Here is a 15880-nt window from a genome sequence, read left to right on the forward strand (position 1 = left end):
TCATATGCTAGGTTCGAAGAACAGTGATGTAGTTAATTTAAAGGATAAACTACAGCAAACACTCGGTATGAAAAACGCCAACATAGTATACGACTCCTCCTTTCTTCCGCCGACTTTCGCTAGGGAAGGCGCGAGGGGGGCGTAATGCCGTGATCAGTTGACCGTGAATGCGGCCCGCGAGCGACCAGCTCGCCGTCAGGGGTGTGACGCGCGGCTGTAGCTCGCGGTAGAGTATTGTATTCCTGGAAAACTGTTGAGCGGACGTAAAAATGGAGCGAATTTAGGCCCTTAGGACCATAAAATCGTGCCTTACCCCTGAATATGGTGTTACTTCAAAAAATTGGGAAAATTTAATGTTATTGCATTTATGCTCTTTGAGCGACCTCTAAATGTTAAACAATTTAGCTGAAATTTTTAGGATATCCATTCTGCACCCCATAGCATATTTTAAGAGGTAGAAATCAAAAATCCGAGAAAAAATAAGCAACACCCTACAGGGGATACCCAAATGCTGCAGCAGCTCAGTGGCAGGGCAGTAAAGGCATACGGCAAGAGAGATTCAGTGGAGTTATTAAGTTGGCCTGGCCTATGAACCTACCGTCCAGTTCAGTGTCAGTGGAGCTCATGAAGCAAGGGAAAAGCAGTTCAAATTCATGAGGGAAAGGGATACCCAAATGCTGCAGCAGCTCTGTGGCAGGGCAGTAAAGACATGCGGCAAGAGAGATGCAGTGGAGCCATAAATTCCACCTGGCCTGCGGCTATTGTCCAGTTCAGTATCAGTGGAGCACACATGCAGCAAGGGAGAAGCAGTTCAAATGCAATGGACTTGCAAGGGAGAATGGCATCAGAGTTTCAGTTGAGTGCTCTTTTTCTTGTTGAGGACAAGGCAGTGCTGTGCAGTGACAAGGTTGTCTCAAGGCAGTTTGAGCGCATTCAGTGGAGTTTCAGCCCAGAATCAGCTCTGTTTCAAGGGAGAAATTTTTACTTGAGTAGAAGCAAAAAAAAATTAAATCAAAACAAAAGTTTTGAACAAATTTTCCTTTTGAAGAAAAATGATATTAGTAAAGGACATGGAGCTAAAATAAAAATGATTTTTTTTCAAGCAAATAATTATAAAAACTAATAAATTGCTGTCATAATTTCCTAAAAATTTTGGTTTCATTAACGTTAACGTTTGCTGTGCAAAATAGTTACAACTGGAACGACAATAGCTAGTTTTGCACCCCCCCACCAGTTTCGATTCTGGGTAAACCCATGAACTAGATATTATCATAATTACCAGTTATACACCTGAAAGAACATGACTTTTCATCAGTGCTTCCAGAGAGAGTAATTCATAATTAAAATAATAGAAACTGAAAGTTAATCATTCTCAGGAAAGTTACCAAAATCTGTGTGAAAACCAATATCCTCTTCTTAACTCACATTCACAGGAGTGAGCCAGGAGCCATTTTTGGAGGAAATGCAGCTACTGTTTCTCATACATGTGAGAAAAGTAAGAGCTAAAAAGCTAAAAATAAAGAGAGGGAAATTTGAACTGTCCCTAACCTCCCACTGTCCCACTCCTCCCTTGTTTCCCCTACACATAAAAAAAACAATTATATATCATGATTTCTCTAGCATCCAATATCCAGAATAGGAAGTAACATGATATTTTTCAAACAGCTAATCTGATATGGACACTACAATCCAAAATTGATAACTCTTTCTTATCCAGGCCTCCTCCACCTGCAACAACGCAAAAGCCAGTGTGCTACCCTGGCAGTACCGACCGGCGCTGCCCAAGGCCTACGCCTCCACCAACCACACCCAGACCAGTTTGTTATCCTGGCTCTAAGGACCCAAGATGCCCAAGGTACTTATAATTATTTCTTTTATGTCAAAACATTCTACACATTAACTTTTTTTTCATTTAGTATTTTATTTCATGCTACAGCAAGGTATCACCTAATAATATGGGGACAAAAGAGTAACGTTAAGAAATGAAATGCCACATGTATAACTTTTTAACATGAGACAGGCACTCTTTTATTATCATTTCTTACCGTACAAAGTATAGTGCATTATGTGGAAGGGTTTACTATGACCGTTAAGCTGGGAGCATTTTTTCTTTTAATCTGGAAACGAAGTTTTAGAAGAAATAAGCTCAATTTCGGCAAAATTAAGGCAATACATATATTACTGCCTAAAAATGCATACTTTACCTGTTCATGACTTTTTCTGCTGATATATACAACCTTGTCGCGGTGTAAAGGCTTGCGCGTTCCTATGACCCCTAGAGCTGACTGGCGGGATTAATTCTAAATTATTCCCGGTAGGGCCACCCATGCCAGATAGGTCGAAGGGTAGGAGCCAGACGAAAGGTAGTCCACGTGAAAAACACTGTTGGAATGGAAGTGGGAAACCTTACCAACTAACTCTTCCCTGAAAACATGGAGTACAACCAAATGAGCCTCGGAATCTCATCGCCCGGGACCCGTCCGCAAAGGGCGGGTGTCGGGCACGGCAGCGAGGTCGGCAAGGTCCTCGGGGTCGCCAACATGCGAAATCCTTGCAGAGACTTATCATCATCATCATCAGCTGAAGCAGCAATGAAGAAGGAAGAAAAGAAGACCAAGAAGATGGAAAAGAAGAAGTCGGCTATAAATGTAGGGACGTGGAATGTGAGGACTATGATAAGGGCGGAGAAGTTAGAAAATATCAAAAGGGAAATGGATAAAGGGAGGATAGATATCTTAGGATTATGCGAGGTGAAGTTGAGGGATGGCGGGGACTATTGGAGTGATGGGTATAGGGTTTTATATAGTGGAGGGGAAGAGAGCCAGCGAGGGGTAGCTTTAGTATTTAACGGGAAGATGGGTAAGCGTGTGGTAGGTATAGACCAGGTAAGGGATAGGATTCTGGTGGTAGAAATTGAGGCGCGGCCCACCAACCTTGTGGTGGTCCAAGTTTACATGCCCACTAGCAATCATAGGGAAGAAGAAGTAGATGAGGTGTATGAACAGCTCGAGGAAATAATTAGAGACACACCGGGTAAGAAAAATCTGGTAGTGATGGGGGACTGGAATGCCTCAGTAGGGGAAGGGAGGGATGGGCACGAAATAGGTGATTTTGGTCTGGGAATACGAAACGACAGGGGAGAGAAAGCAGCAGAATTTTGTAGGAGAAACAAATTATTCATAACAAACACGTGGTTCAATCATCATAAAGGGCAAAGGTACACATGGAAAAGTCCAGGGGATGTGGGGAGATATCAAATAGACTACATTATGGTAAGACAGAGGTTTAGGAATAGTGTGAAAAACTCGCGCAGCTTCCCAGCAGCGGATGCGGATTCGGACCGCAATCTAGTGCTCATGAAATGCAACGTAAGATTCAAAAGACTTATGAAAGTTAGGAAAGCGAAGAAATGGAACGTAGAAGCCCTGAAGGGGAGTATGAGGAGAGAATATCAGGAACTAGTGGACATTAGTATACGGGAGATTGAAAGTACTAAGACTGTTGAGGAAAGGTGGGATAATATTAAAACGGGAATAGTCAAAGCGGCGGTGAAGTCAATTACGTTGACAGTAGAAGGATAAAGAAGCCGTGGATAACGGAGAACATGATAAGGGAAATGAAGGAGAGGAGGAAGTGGAAGAACGTCGACACAGAACAGGGAAAAAGAATGTATAGGGAACTGAATAATCGATTATGACGTGAAACTAAGAGGTCAAGGGAGGCTTGGTGGAAAAGATAGTGTGAGGAAATGGAAAAGTTCCAGAAGGATGGAGAAATAGGCGCGTTGTACGCCAAAGTTAAGTCGCTATCTGGCGGTAAAAGAGGACAAGCCATGTCTAAAATTAAGGCTAAAGATGGGAGGATGCTAACCGAGCGAGAAGAGGCACAGAGTAGATGGAAGGAATACGTGGAGGACCTGTATGACGGAATGAACAGACCAGAGAGATTGACTCTAGAGGAGGAAAGTGCAGTGGAGGAGGATGATCTTGGGCCGGAGATATTAGATTCGGAAATAGAGAGAGCACTTCGTGATATGAAGGCTAGGAAAGCAGTAGGCGTGGACAATATCCCGTGTGAGCTTCTGAAGAATCTAGGGAAGGAAGGTAAGAAAAGGTTTTTCGAACTAGTGCGCAGGATCAATGAGGAGGGATGCTGGCCGGAAGATTTCGTGAAGACGGTTTTAATTCCGCTCCGAAAAAGAAGAAAGCTGTGGAATGCGGAGATTATTGGACTATCAGCCTAATATCGCATGCGGCGAAAGTGGTACTGAGGATATTGAACAGACGAATGGAGGCGAGGGCAAACGAATGTTTGGGCGAAGATCAGTTTGGTTTCAGAAAAGGGAAGTCAACTCGTGATGCAATAGCAATAATGAGGTCCCTCGTGGAGAGGAGGCTAGAATATGACCAGGACGTATATGCGTGTTTCGTGGATTTTGAGATAGCGTTTGAAAGGGTGAACTGGGTAAAGTTAATGGATATTCTGAAGAGAATAGGTGTAGATTGGAGGGATAGACGACTGTTTCGTAATCTGTATATGGCCCAGACTGCGCAAGTGAGGGTAGCGGACGGAGAATCTGGGTGGGCAAGCATTGGCCGAGGAGTGAGGCAAGGCTGTCCTCTATCGCCGCTGCTCTTTAACGTGTACGCTGAAGAGATGGTAAGGGAAGCGTGGGATGAGTTAGAAGCTGGAATAAAAGTGGGAGGAATGATGTTCAAATCAGTGAGATTCGCGAATGATCAGGCGCTGATTAGCCAGTCATCGAGGGGGCTTCAGGCTCTAGTGGATGCGTTATACGAGCGTTGCGAGGAGTATGGGATGAGGATTAATCACAAGAAAACTAAGGTTATGCGGTTTTGTAAAGCATCACGAGCGAGGAATGTGAGACTCAAGATAAAGGTGGGTGGTGAAAAACTTGAGCAGGTTGAGCAATTCAACTATTTAGGCAGTACGTTAGAGGAAAAACGGATAGAGTAGTAAGGACATCAGGAAGAGAATTGCATTAGTGAAGGAGGCGTTCATGAACAGGAAGGAGCTTCTCAGAGAATCATTATGTAAGAGTTAAAAGAAAAGGTTTTTGAATAGTTTGATCTGGAGTGTAACTCTCTACGGTGCGGAAACGTGGACATTGAGGAAAGAAGACGAGAGAAGATTGGAGGCATTCGAGATGTGGGTATGGAGAAGAATGGAGAGGGTGAAATGGACGGAGAGGAAAAGGAATGATGAAGTGCTGGATATGGTTGGCGAGGAGAGACAGCTTTTAGATGAGATACGGAGGAGACAGAAGGTATGGATGGAGTCAGTGCTTAGCGGTGAGGGGATGTTGAAAATGGTGTTAGAGGGTAGAATGTTAGGGAAACGAGGGACGGAAAGGAAAAGAATAGGATTTTTGGATTAATTGAAAGAGAGCAGGCCTTACTGTGAGTTAAAGAAGGAAGTGCTGGAAGGAAAGGGAGGCTCCAAGTTCACTTCTTGCGTACTCCATGGAAACCTACATTAATCGGTAGAATACTATAATAAATAAAATAGCCTATTTAAGGACCTAACCAAGCAAATTTATTCCAATGCCACAAAAATGCTACTTATGCACTGCAGATCTGCAGCTCAAGCTAGTCTGTTATTTCAGTTTCTTTTTAATCCTATAATACTGAAATTACATCACTAAAAATGTATGAAGAAATATCATGTTAAAATATTTCTGGGAATGTAGGTCAACGTAAAAAGGAGGCACTATATTTATGTTGACCTACACTCCAAGAAATATTTTAACATGTATTAAACGAGGTCAAAGTAAGGAGGAAAAGAATTATTATTTAAAGAAATATAAAAATAAAGAGAGGGAAATTTGAACTGTCCCTAACCTCCCACTGTCCCACTCCTCCCTTGTTTCCCCTACACATAAAAAAAACAATTATATATCATGATTTCTCTAGCATCCAATATCCAGAATAGGAAGTAACATGATATTTTTCAAACAGCTAATCTGATATGGACACTACAATCCAAAATTGATAACTCTTTCTTATCCAGGCCTCCTCCACCTGCAACAACGCAAAAGCCAGTGTGCTACCCTGGCAGTACCGACCGGCGCTGCCCAAGGCCTACGCCTCCACCAACCACACCCAGACCAGTTTGTTATCCTGGCTCTAAGGACCCAAGATGCCCAAGGTACTTATAATTATTTCTTTTATGTCAAAACATTCTACACATTAACTTTTTTTTCATTTAGTATTTTATTTCATGCTACAGCAAGGTATCACCTAATAATATGGGGACAAAAGAGTAACGTTAAGAAATGAAATGCCACATGTATAACTTTTTAACATGAGACAGGCACTCTTTTATTATCATTTCTTACCGTACAAAGTATTGTGCATTATGTGGAAGGGTTTACTATGACCGTTAAGCTGGGAACATTTTTTCTTTTAATCTGGAAACCAAGTTTTAGAAGAAATAAGCTCAATTTCGGCAAAATTAAGGCAATACATATATTACTGCCTAAAAATGCATACTTTACCTGTTCATGACTTTTTCTGCTGATATGGCCTATTTAAGGGCATAACCAAGCAAATTTTTTCCAATGCCACAAAAATGGTCTTAATGCACTGCAGATCTGCAGCTCGAGCTAGTCCGTTATTTCAGTTTCTTTTTAATCCTATAATACTGAAATTACATCACTAAAAATGTATGAAGAAATATCATGTTAAAATATTTCTGGGAATGTAGGTCAACGTAAAAAGGAGGCACTATATTTACGTTGACCTACACTCCAAGAAATATTTTAACATGTATTAAACGAGGTCAAAATAAGGAGGAAAAAAATTTTTATTTAAAGAAATATCATCCAAATAATTAATATTTAATGAAAAACAACTAATGTAATTTTACATTATTTGTTTACGTAATTCTTATGATTGCCAAATGCGTATTTGTTTTTTTAAGGCAACACTTAGTATTGCTGAGTTTTAAGATATTCTTCTTAAAGTTGCTCTGCCTTCATGGTCATTATTTATATCCTGGGATGCATGGCTAAATACTGCATTATAATCTGCAGATAAAATTATTGAAATACTTCAGGTATGAGACAGGAATACAGTGGAACCTCGATCTGTTGTTTTTCAGGGGGATGGATGAAAAAAACGAGGATTGCGGGAAACGATCGATGCGGGAAAGGTTGTCCGGGTTGCCTATGTCCCAGGATCAGCTTGATCTTTGCGAATTATGATATTCATTTATGGATTCAAACAAGATTTTAGCTGATTCCTGGAATATTATTACTTTATCGAAACACATAGGTCATATTGTCTATTCGACTTATCTCTCTTTCAAATATCCTTAAGGAACAAGCTGCCTTGCTAAAAAATGTTTGCACTCCACTCGGAATTTTCACTGCTATTATGCATTTCTGTATGATGTAATAATTCTTATCCATCAAATGCCATTTCAAGTACAGGTATTTACGAGAGAAATGTGCGTGTTATGCCTCAAGCAACTGATTTCGCTGTCGCAGTGATTGGTTATGAGATGGATCAAGAAGCCCAAAAATAGTTTATTATTTGAAATGTTCCTTTCTAGCAATTAAAGTTTTAATATGATTGAGGCAATGTGGCGTTAATCGTCAGCGGCACGCCCACCTGATCCTCGGATTTATCCCACTTCTTGTTTTCACCAGGGATCTCGCTCTACCCCTACCCCTGGCGTCATGTGCTACCGTACATACCGAGGCGTTCTGCAATATTCACGTATTTCTAGCCCGGATTCTTTTCTTCATCATCAATTATTTTCAGTCCATCTTTTAAAGTTCTCACTTGTGTCTTCGGATGGGCCATGGTCGGAAGACGAATAAGAATAAAACTAATAAAAATGAAACCGGACTCCATCGAACCCACACGGAAAACACTCGCTAGTTTTAAGTCAACCCACCCCGGAAAGTACGGAACCACTCGTACGAGGTGAAGTTCGGAACTAATGCTATCGCGTACGGCGTAAGCAGAGCTTACTGCAGAGGGTGAAGCATGACCATATGACTGCGCAATGAAACTTTTTATCCTATTAAGAAGGCAACTTACCCACTCATTTCTAACAATAAGTATCGTAGCTCTAGATGAGCAGATGAATTCAAGATTGCTAGTAGAGAGAAACAAAATATCCCGAGAAGAAATCGCTTCGTTAGCAACTCAGACAAGTGAGACTTGTAGCATAACTCATAAATTGTAGCCAGACAAATCGCATCAACTGCCGTGAAGCTCACTATCAGCTGCGAGGATATCGATATTCGCTAAAAATCACCATCGTATTATTCAACTATTTCCTTGCTTAAAATGGTTAAATAACGTTAGAAATACGTCGTGTTTGGTATCATTCTTTAAGGAATTACGTGCACATCACTAATATCTCAATATAATAAAAGTATAAAACCAATTACCGAAATTTATTTTTAGACACCTTTTGGGCTAATTGGTGATTCCTGCAGCAGTTCACCTCCAGAAGTGGGGGTCTTTGAAGCCAGTCGGCTAAAAAAAAGTCAGCGGTCGAGAAAGGGGGAGGCGTGAAGGAGGTTTCTTCTGTTCTCGAGTAACTTGATATTTTCTTTTGAAGCTAAGGTCGTCGTAATACGATCCCTGCTCCAGCTGGGACCTTTTTTTATTTCGGAGAAGAGGAAAGCTTCAACCGGGGGGGGGGGGGGGACGAGTGCTGAATGGAGGGGGATACCGGATCTTGGGAAATGCGCTAATGTAACTATCCCACGGCACTCTGCTTCTCCCTATCACATTTCAATCTCCTGGGGAAGATTCAAACTATGTGTCTATCACTAGGAGGACGGGAGTTCCGCGCTATCTAGAAGGACGGCTAGGGGTCATTTGGCCCATAAAATGTATTTTGGAATTAAACGCCTCATTTGCATCCAATCTTAAGTTTAATAGTATTAATTGTTGAATCATTTCATTAAAAACACTATTTAACATTAATAAATATTATTTCCAATGTCAAAAGTTAACAACAATTATTTAAAAAAATCATGAATTAAACCATATTTAGTGGTCGATTGCAAATCTAATAATTAAAATACATGGACTCAATAAAAAATTGTGTTTCATTTTTAAGCAATAGGCACACTGGGTTTACAAAATGTGGATTAAATATTTTTAAAAATACTACTTTGTTGTAAATCTCAGACAGGTTTTTTCAGCGCTGTTTCCACAAAATATTTTTTTGCTCTGAATGCGTACATTGGACGATTTATTCATCTACATTTAAGTCTAAAAACTACCCCGCTAGCCGCATAAAAGGCAAGTGGAGGGGGGGGTTAGGACACCAGCCATTTGCACATGAAAAGGAATTTGGAAAATGGAAAGAAAATTGGTGCAATTCGGTGATATTTGGCACCTTTTCTTTTTTGTGCCCGTGTAAGGAGATATAGCTGTTGGATTTGGAGACGTGTAAATAAATTGATACGTGCTATCAGTCGTATCGACTACTGCGTATTTTTTTATGAAATAGAATGGTCTCTGGTATTCTTTTAACCGTTTCGAAAATAGTGTCGTCTGAGATCATGTTGCTGGGTAAAAGTACATTACTGTTCTAGTTTTCCTGATTCAACGTAAGAGTATGGTTTAAGGTATTTTTGAACACTCAGGTTGAATGGATTAAATGGCTATTTTAGGAGTCATGGATATTCGTGCGTCTCACCTGTTTTTTCACATCGTCTCTGCAAGAGAAGTTTTCCGTTTTTTTTCTAATTCTCTGCTGCCCGTAAAATATCGAATGATTGAGAACGATAAGTCACTATGCCTAGGTTTTGGAATACAGGTAGTAGCCCATGGGACTAAACTGGCATTGAACCGGGTACTTGCAGGTTCAAAATCCAGCAAATCATCGACCACACTAGCCTCTTACTGATTATATGATATGCATAGCACAAAAGGTCGTACGAGAAAGAAAAAAGTAGAAAATAGCGCGAAAACAAGTTGTGGGTCAAATGACCCCCAGCCGTCCTTCTTGGTATAACATGTCATAAAAATTGAAAACAAAACGTTATAGTTGACTTTTCACTAATTTATCGAAATATAGACGAAAATGAATAAAGTAAAAAAGTTTCAAAATTTAAAAAAAATATTTTAATAAGAGAAAAATAAATTTGAAATCTGAAAATGGGTCAAATGACCCCTGCCGTCCTTCTAGTGCTAAATCGTTATTAGCCATAAATAACACGTTGTATAAACTTCGTCTCATTTTTATCAAACGATGAATGGAGTGAAACACTGTCCCATTCCACCCACATATCTGATATCCCAGACTCCCTTATGGGGTCATTTTGCATTTCACATGTATCATTAGGCTTTAGGAAGCAGCTATGTAAATCATGAGTGTAGCCAGCAGGGGCAAGGGGTGAACAGCTCCCCCCCTAAAAGCAAAAAAAAAAATTAAATCAAAACAAAAGTTTTGAACAAATTTTCCTTTTGAAGAAAAATGATATTAGTAAAGGACATGGAGCTAAAATAAAAATGATTTTTTTTCAAGCAAATAATTATAAAAACTAATAAATTGCTGTCATAATTTCCTAAAAATTTTGGTTTCATTAACGTTAACGTTTGCTGTGCAAAATAGTTACAACTGGAACGACAATAGCTAGTTTTGCACCCCCCCACCAGTTTCGATTCTGGGTAAACCCATGAACTAGATATTATCATAGTTACCAGTTATACACCTGAAAGACATGACTTTTCATCAGTGCTTCCAGAGAGAGTAATTCATAATTAAAATAATAGAAACTGAAAGTTAATCATTCTCAGGAAAGTTACCAAAATCGGTGTGAAAACCAATGTCCTCTTCTTAACTCACATTCACAGGAGTGAGCCAGGAGCCATTTCAGGAGGAAATGCAGCTACTGTTTCTCATACATGTGAGATAAGCAAGAGCTAAAAAACTAAAAATAAAGTGAGGGAAATTTGAACTGTCCCTAACCTCACACTGTCCCTCTCCTCCCTTGTTTCCCCTACACATAAAAAAACAATTATATATCATGATTTCTCTAGCATCCAATATCCAGAATAGGAAGTAACATGATATTTTTCAAACAGCTAATCTGATATGGACACTACAATCCTAAATTGATAACTCATTTTTTCCAGGCCTCCTCCACCTACAACAACGTCAAAGCCAGTGTGCTACCCTGGAAGTAATGATCCAAGATGCCCACCGCCAACATGCTACCCCGGGAGCACGGATCCACGTTGCCCTCGACCAACACCCACCACAACAGCAAAACCTGTCTGCTATCCCGGAAGCACTGATCCTCGTTGCCCAAGGCCGACACCTACAACTACACCAAAGCCACTATGCTACCCTGGAAGTAATGATCCCAGATGCCCTAAACCACCGACAACCACAACTAAATCCCCATGCTACCCCGGAAGTACAGATCATCGCTGTCCACCGCCTCCTACCCCCTACCCCTACACCACTCTGAAACCAAATTGCTACCCACGAAGTAAGGACCCACGGTGTCCTCGACCACTCCCTCCCACAACGACTTTAAAACCATTATGCTACCCCGGAAGTAACGATCCACGTTGCCCTCCCCCGACACCAGTAACAACAGCCCGACCAAGATGTTACCCAGGCAGTAACGATCCCCTCTGTCATGTCGGGCCATCATACCTTACACCCACTACTGAAAAACCAAACTGCTATCCAGGAAGCAATGATCCGAGATGCCCAAGGCCTCCATCACCATCAACGACCTCTAAACCTAATTGCTATCCGGGAAGCAATGATCCGAGATGTCTAAGACCGCCACCACCGTCAGCGACCCCTAAACCTAATTGCTATCCGGGAAGCACCGACCTGCGATGTCCAAGGCCCCTACCACCACCAACGACGCCGAAGCCCAATTGCTATCCAGGAAGCAATGATCCGAGATGTCCAAGACCGCCACCAGCGTCAGCGACCCCTAAACCTAATTGCTATCCGGGAAGCACCGACCTGCGATGTCCAAGGCCCCCACCACCACCAACGACGCCGAAGCCCAATTGCTATCCAGGAAGCAATGATCCGAGATGTCCAAGACCGCCACCACCGTCAGCGACCCCTAAACCTAATTGCTATCCGGGAAGCACCGACCTGCGATGTCCCAGACCCCCACCACCACCAACGACGCCGAAGCCCAATTGCTATCCAGGAAGCAATGATCCGAGATGTCCAAGACCTCCACCACCGTCAACGACCCCTAAACCTAATTGTTATCCGGGAAGCACCGACCTGCGATGTCCCAGGCCCCCACCACCACCAACGACGCCGAAGCCCAATTGCTATCCAGGAAGCAATGATCCGAGATGTCCAAGACCGCCACCACCGTCAGCGACCCCTTTACCTAATTGCTATCCGGGAAGCACCGACCTGCGATGTCTCATGCCCCCACCACCACCAACGGCACCGAAGCCCAATTGCTATCCAGGAAGCAATGATCCGAGATGTCCAACACCGCCACCACCGTCAGCGACCCCTAAACCTAATTGCTATCCGGGAAGCACCGACCTGCGATGTCTCATGCCCCCACCACCACCAACGGCACCGAAGCCCAATTGCTATCCAGGAAGCAATGATCCGAGATGCCCAAGGCCTCCACCACCATCAACGATCTCTAAACCTAATTGCTATCCGGGATGCAATGATCCGAGATGTCTAAGACCGCCACCACCACCAACGACGCCGAAGCCCAATTGCTATCCAGGAAGCAATGATCCGCGATGTCCAAGACCGCCACCACCGTCAACGACCCCTCAACCTAATTGCTATCCGGGAAGCACCGACCAGCGATGTCCCAGGCCCCCACCACCACCAACGACGCCGAAGCCCAATTGCTATCCAGGAAGCAATGATCCCAGATGTTCAAGACCTCCACCACCGTCAACGACCCCTAAACCTAATTGTTATCCGGGAAGCACCGACCTGCGATGTCCCAGGCCCCCACCACCACCAACGACGCCGAAGCCCAATTGCTATCCAGGAAGCAATGATCCGAGATGTCCAAGACCTCCACCACCGTCAACGACCCCTAAACTTAATTGCTATCCGGGAAGCACCGACCTGCGATGTCCCAGGCCCCCACCACCACCAACGACGCCGAAGCCCAATTGCTATCCAGGAAGCATTGATCCGAGATGCCCAAGGCTTCCACCACCATCAACGACCCCTAAACCGAATTGCTATTCTGGAAGTAACAATCCAAGATGTCCTCGACCACCAACAACAACGCCAAAACGTAATTGCTATCCAGGGAGCACGGACCCGCGATGCCCAAGGCCACCACCTCCAACAAACACTTCAAATCCTTTATGCTACCCAGGAAGCAATGATCCTCGGTGTCCTCCACCAACTCCACCAAACCGTCCTAATTGTTATCCCGGTAACAATGATCCCCGCTGTCCTCCGGAACCATTCTATTTGCCACCGGTAATAGAGGTACCAAATTGCTATCCAGGAAGCCCAGACCTTCAGTTCCCGAGGACTCCCCCAACGACGACAACAACAGCCAGACCAGTTTGCTACCCCGGCAGTACCGACCCGCGCTGCCCAAGGCCTATGCCTCCATCAACCACGGCCAAACAAGTTTGCTATCCGGGCAGTTCAGACCCAAGATGCCCTAGGCCTCCGCCACCGTCAACGATCCCGAAACCGAATTGCTACCCTGGAAGCACCGACCCGCGATGCCCCAAGCCACCACCACCTCCAACAACTCCGAAGCCCAATTGCTATCCAGGAAGCAATGATCCGAGATGCCCAAGGCCTCCACCACCATCAACGACCCCTAAACCGAATTGCTATTCTGGAAGTAACGATCCAAGATGTCCTCGACCACCAACAACAACGCCAAAACGTAATTGCTATCCAGGGAGCACGGACCCGCGATGCCCAAGGCCACCACCTCCAACAACCACTTCAAATCCTTTATGCTACCCAGGAAGCAATGATCCTCGGTGTCCTCCACCAACTCCACCAAACCGTCCTAATTGTTATCCCGGTAACAATGATCCCCGCTGTCCTCCGGAACCATTCTATTTGCCACCGGTAACAGAGGTACCAAATTGCTATCCAGGGAGCCCAGACCCTCAGTGCCTCAGGACTCCCCCAACGACGACAACAACAGCCAGACCAGTTTGCTACCCCGGCAGTACCGACCCGCGCTGCCCAAGGCCTACGCCTCCATCAACCACGGCCAAACAAGTTTGCTATCCGGGCAGTTCAGACCCAAGATGCCCTAGGCCTCCGCCACCGTCAACTATCCCGAAACCGAATTGCTACCCTGGAAGCACCGACCCGCGATGCCCCAAGCCACCACCACAACCAACAACGCCGAAGCCCAATTGCTATCCAGGAAGCAATGATCCGAGATGCCCAAGGCCGCCACCACCATCAACGACCCACCGCCAACGACCAGGTTGCCTTCCAGGAGAGAACTGCACAGATGATTCCACAATTATCAATGGCAATAGAGTCCGTCTCTGCGAGCCACCCCAGATGCATTACCACTAAGCCTGATATAACATGTGAATTTGGCTCAAAAAGACCCGAATGTTTACCTACTCGCAGACCAGTGACTCCAACACGCAGACCTATTCCCACACCATCTCTACCTCATGAGAAGGATGACTACCACTCCAAGGATGATGACCCAACATACCATACCTTCCATTCATGTAAGCTATTATTTCAGTATCATCCTGTTTCCCATAAAAATTGAGATTACATATTTGCTGGTAAACCGCAGGCCCTATTTAATCATTCCTTTCCCTGTCTCTCAAGTGACCTTCCATGGCAATGAACGGAAACTAATAATGGCCTTAAAATAGAAAGCATTTCTATTCCTTCATGCATAATAATCATTTCTATATTGCCAGTGCATAACGCACAGTAAGTTTAATGAAACCAAAATCCTAAGAAAATTATGATAGCTCTTTATTATTTTATAAAATTATTTGCTTGAAAAAATAATGATTTTTATTTTAGTTTTATGGGTTGCACTGATATCATTTTTTTAAGAATTTTTTTCAAAACTTTCATTTTGGACTAAATTTACTTCTTCTTTTACGGGGGGGGGAGGGGGGCAGCTACACTCCCCTGCCTCCTGCTGGGTATGCCCTTGGGTATTTTAAGAAGAAAGGCATTCTCCACAAAATGCGAAACAAGAAAACAAATTTTATAATGGCACGCTTTGTTTTCATTTCAGGGCAATATCAGCGAGGGAGACCTTCAAAAAGGCGACTTTTTGGAAAACGTGAACTATCAGATCCATCTTCTGTGGATGACAGTTATGGTGAGGAAGAAGCCTTGATAAATGAGCCGGAGATAGAAAATACAGTATATAGAAAGAAGCGGGAAGAACCGCTGAAGCAAATTGTTTCAATTACTCTGGGTGTGCGTGGTTTGATGGTAGGGTCAAATGAAAGGCAAGAATCGAGGGCCAAACGAGATATCAGCAATGAGCATCACAATGAGAGGCAAATCACCAATGAAAACGTTGAAGTACTAATAAGCAGTAACTTTATAGGTGGAGTAATTTTTGCATCAGCACTCGTTTTAGGAATTGTGGTTTTGATAGCTCGAATGAAATATTCCAACACCACAAAGAATGGACTAACAAATGAACAAACAGCGAAAAGTTCTACGATTCGAGTGTTGTAACACCTAATTTTCAGTTGTTTGTTTTGGATTTTGGTGTGACGTGAAGCGGGCAATAATAAGCAGCAGAGGTGGAGTGAGGTAATTGTTGTGGTTGTTGACGGCGCGGGCGGAGGTGAAAAGGGGGGAGTCGGATTGTGATAGTTATGGCGGACGGGTGTTTCCTTGCTCCCGAGTTTTTATTATTTAAAGTGCAATA

General features: G+C 43.4%; 1 protein-coding gene across 1 annotated transcript in view; it reads left to right on the forward strand.

Annotated features, from left to right (window-relative positions):
- The window catches only part of LOC124154357 (mucin-2-like), a 70126-nt gene extending 54478 nt beyond the window's left edge, over positions 1-15648 (forward strand). Inside the window, exons 11-14 of the mRNA XM_046528040.1 lie at positions 1718-1855; positions 6031-6168; positions 11133-14699; positions 15230-15648. Coding sequence (XP_046383996.1) covers positions 1718-1855; positions 6031-6168; positions 11133-14535 — 3679 coding nt within the window. The 3' untranslated portion in view covers positions 14536-14699; positions 15230-15648. The remainder of the gene's footprint in view (positions 1-1717; positions 1856-6030; positions 6169-11132; positions 14700-15229) is intronic.
- The last annotated feature ends 232 nt before the right edge of the window (positions 15649-15880 follow it).

Source organism: Ischnura elegans, chromosome 1 (assembly GCF_921293095.1).
Source record: "Ischnura elegans chromosome 1, ioIscEleg1.1, whole genome shotgun sequence".
NCBI classification, from domain to species: domain Eukaryota; kingdom Metazoa; phylum Arthropoda; class Insecta; order Odonata; family Coenagrionidae; genus Ischnura; species Ischnura elegans.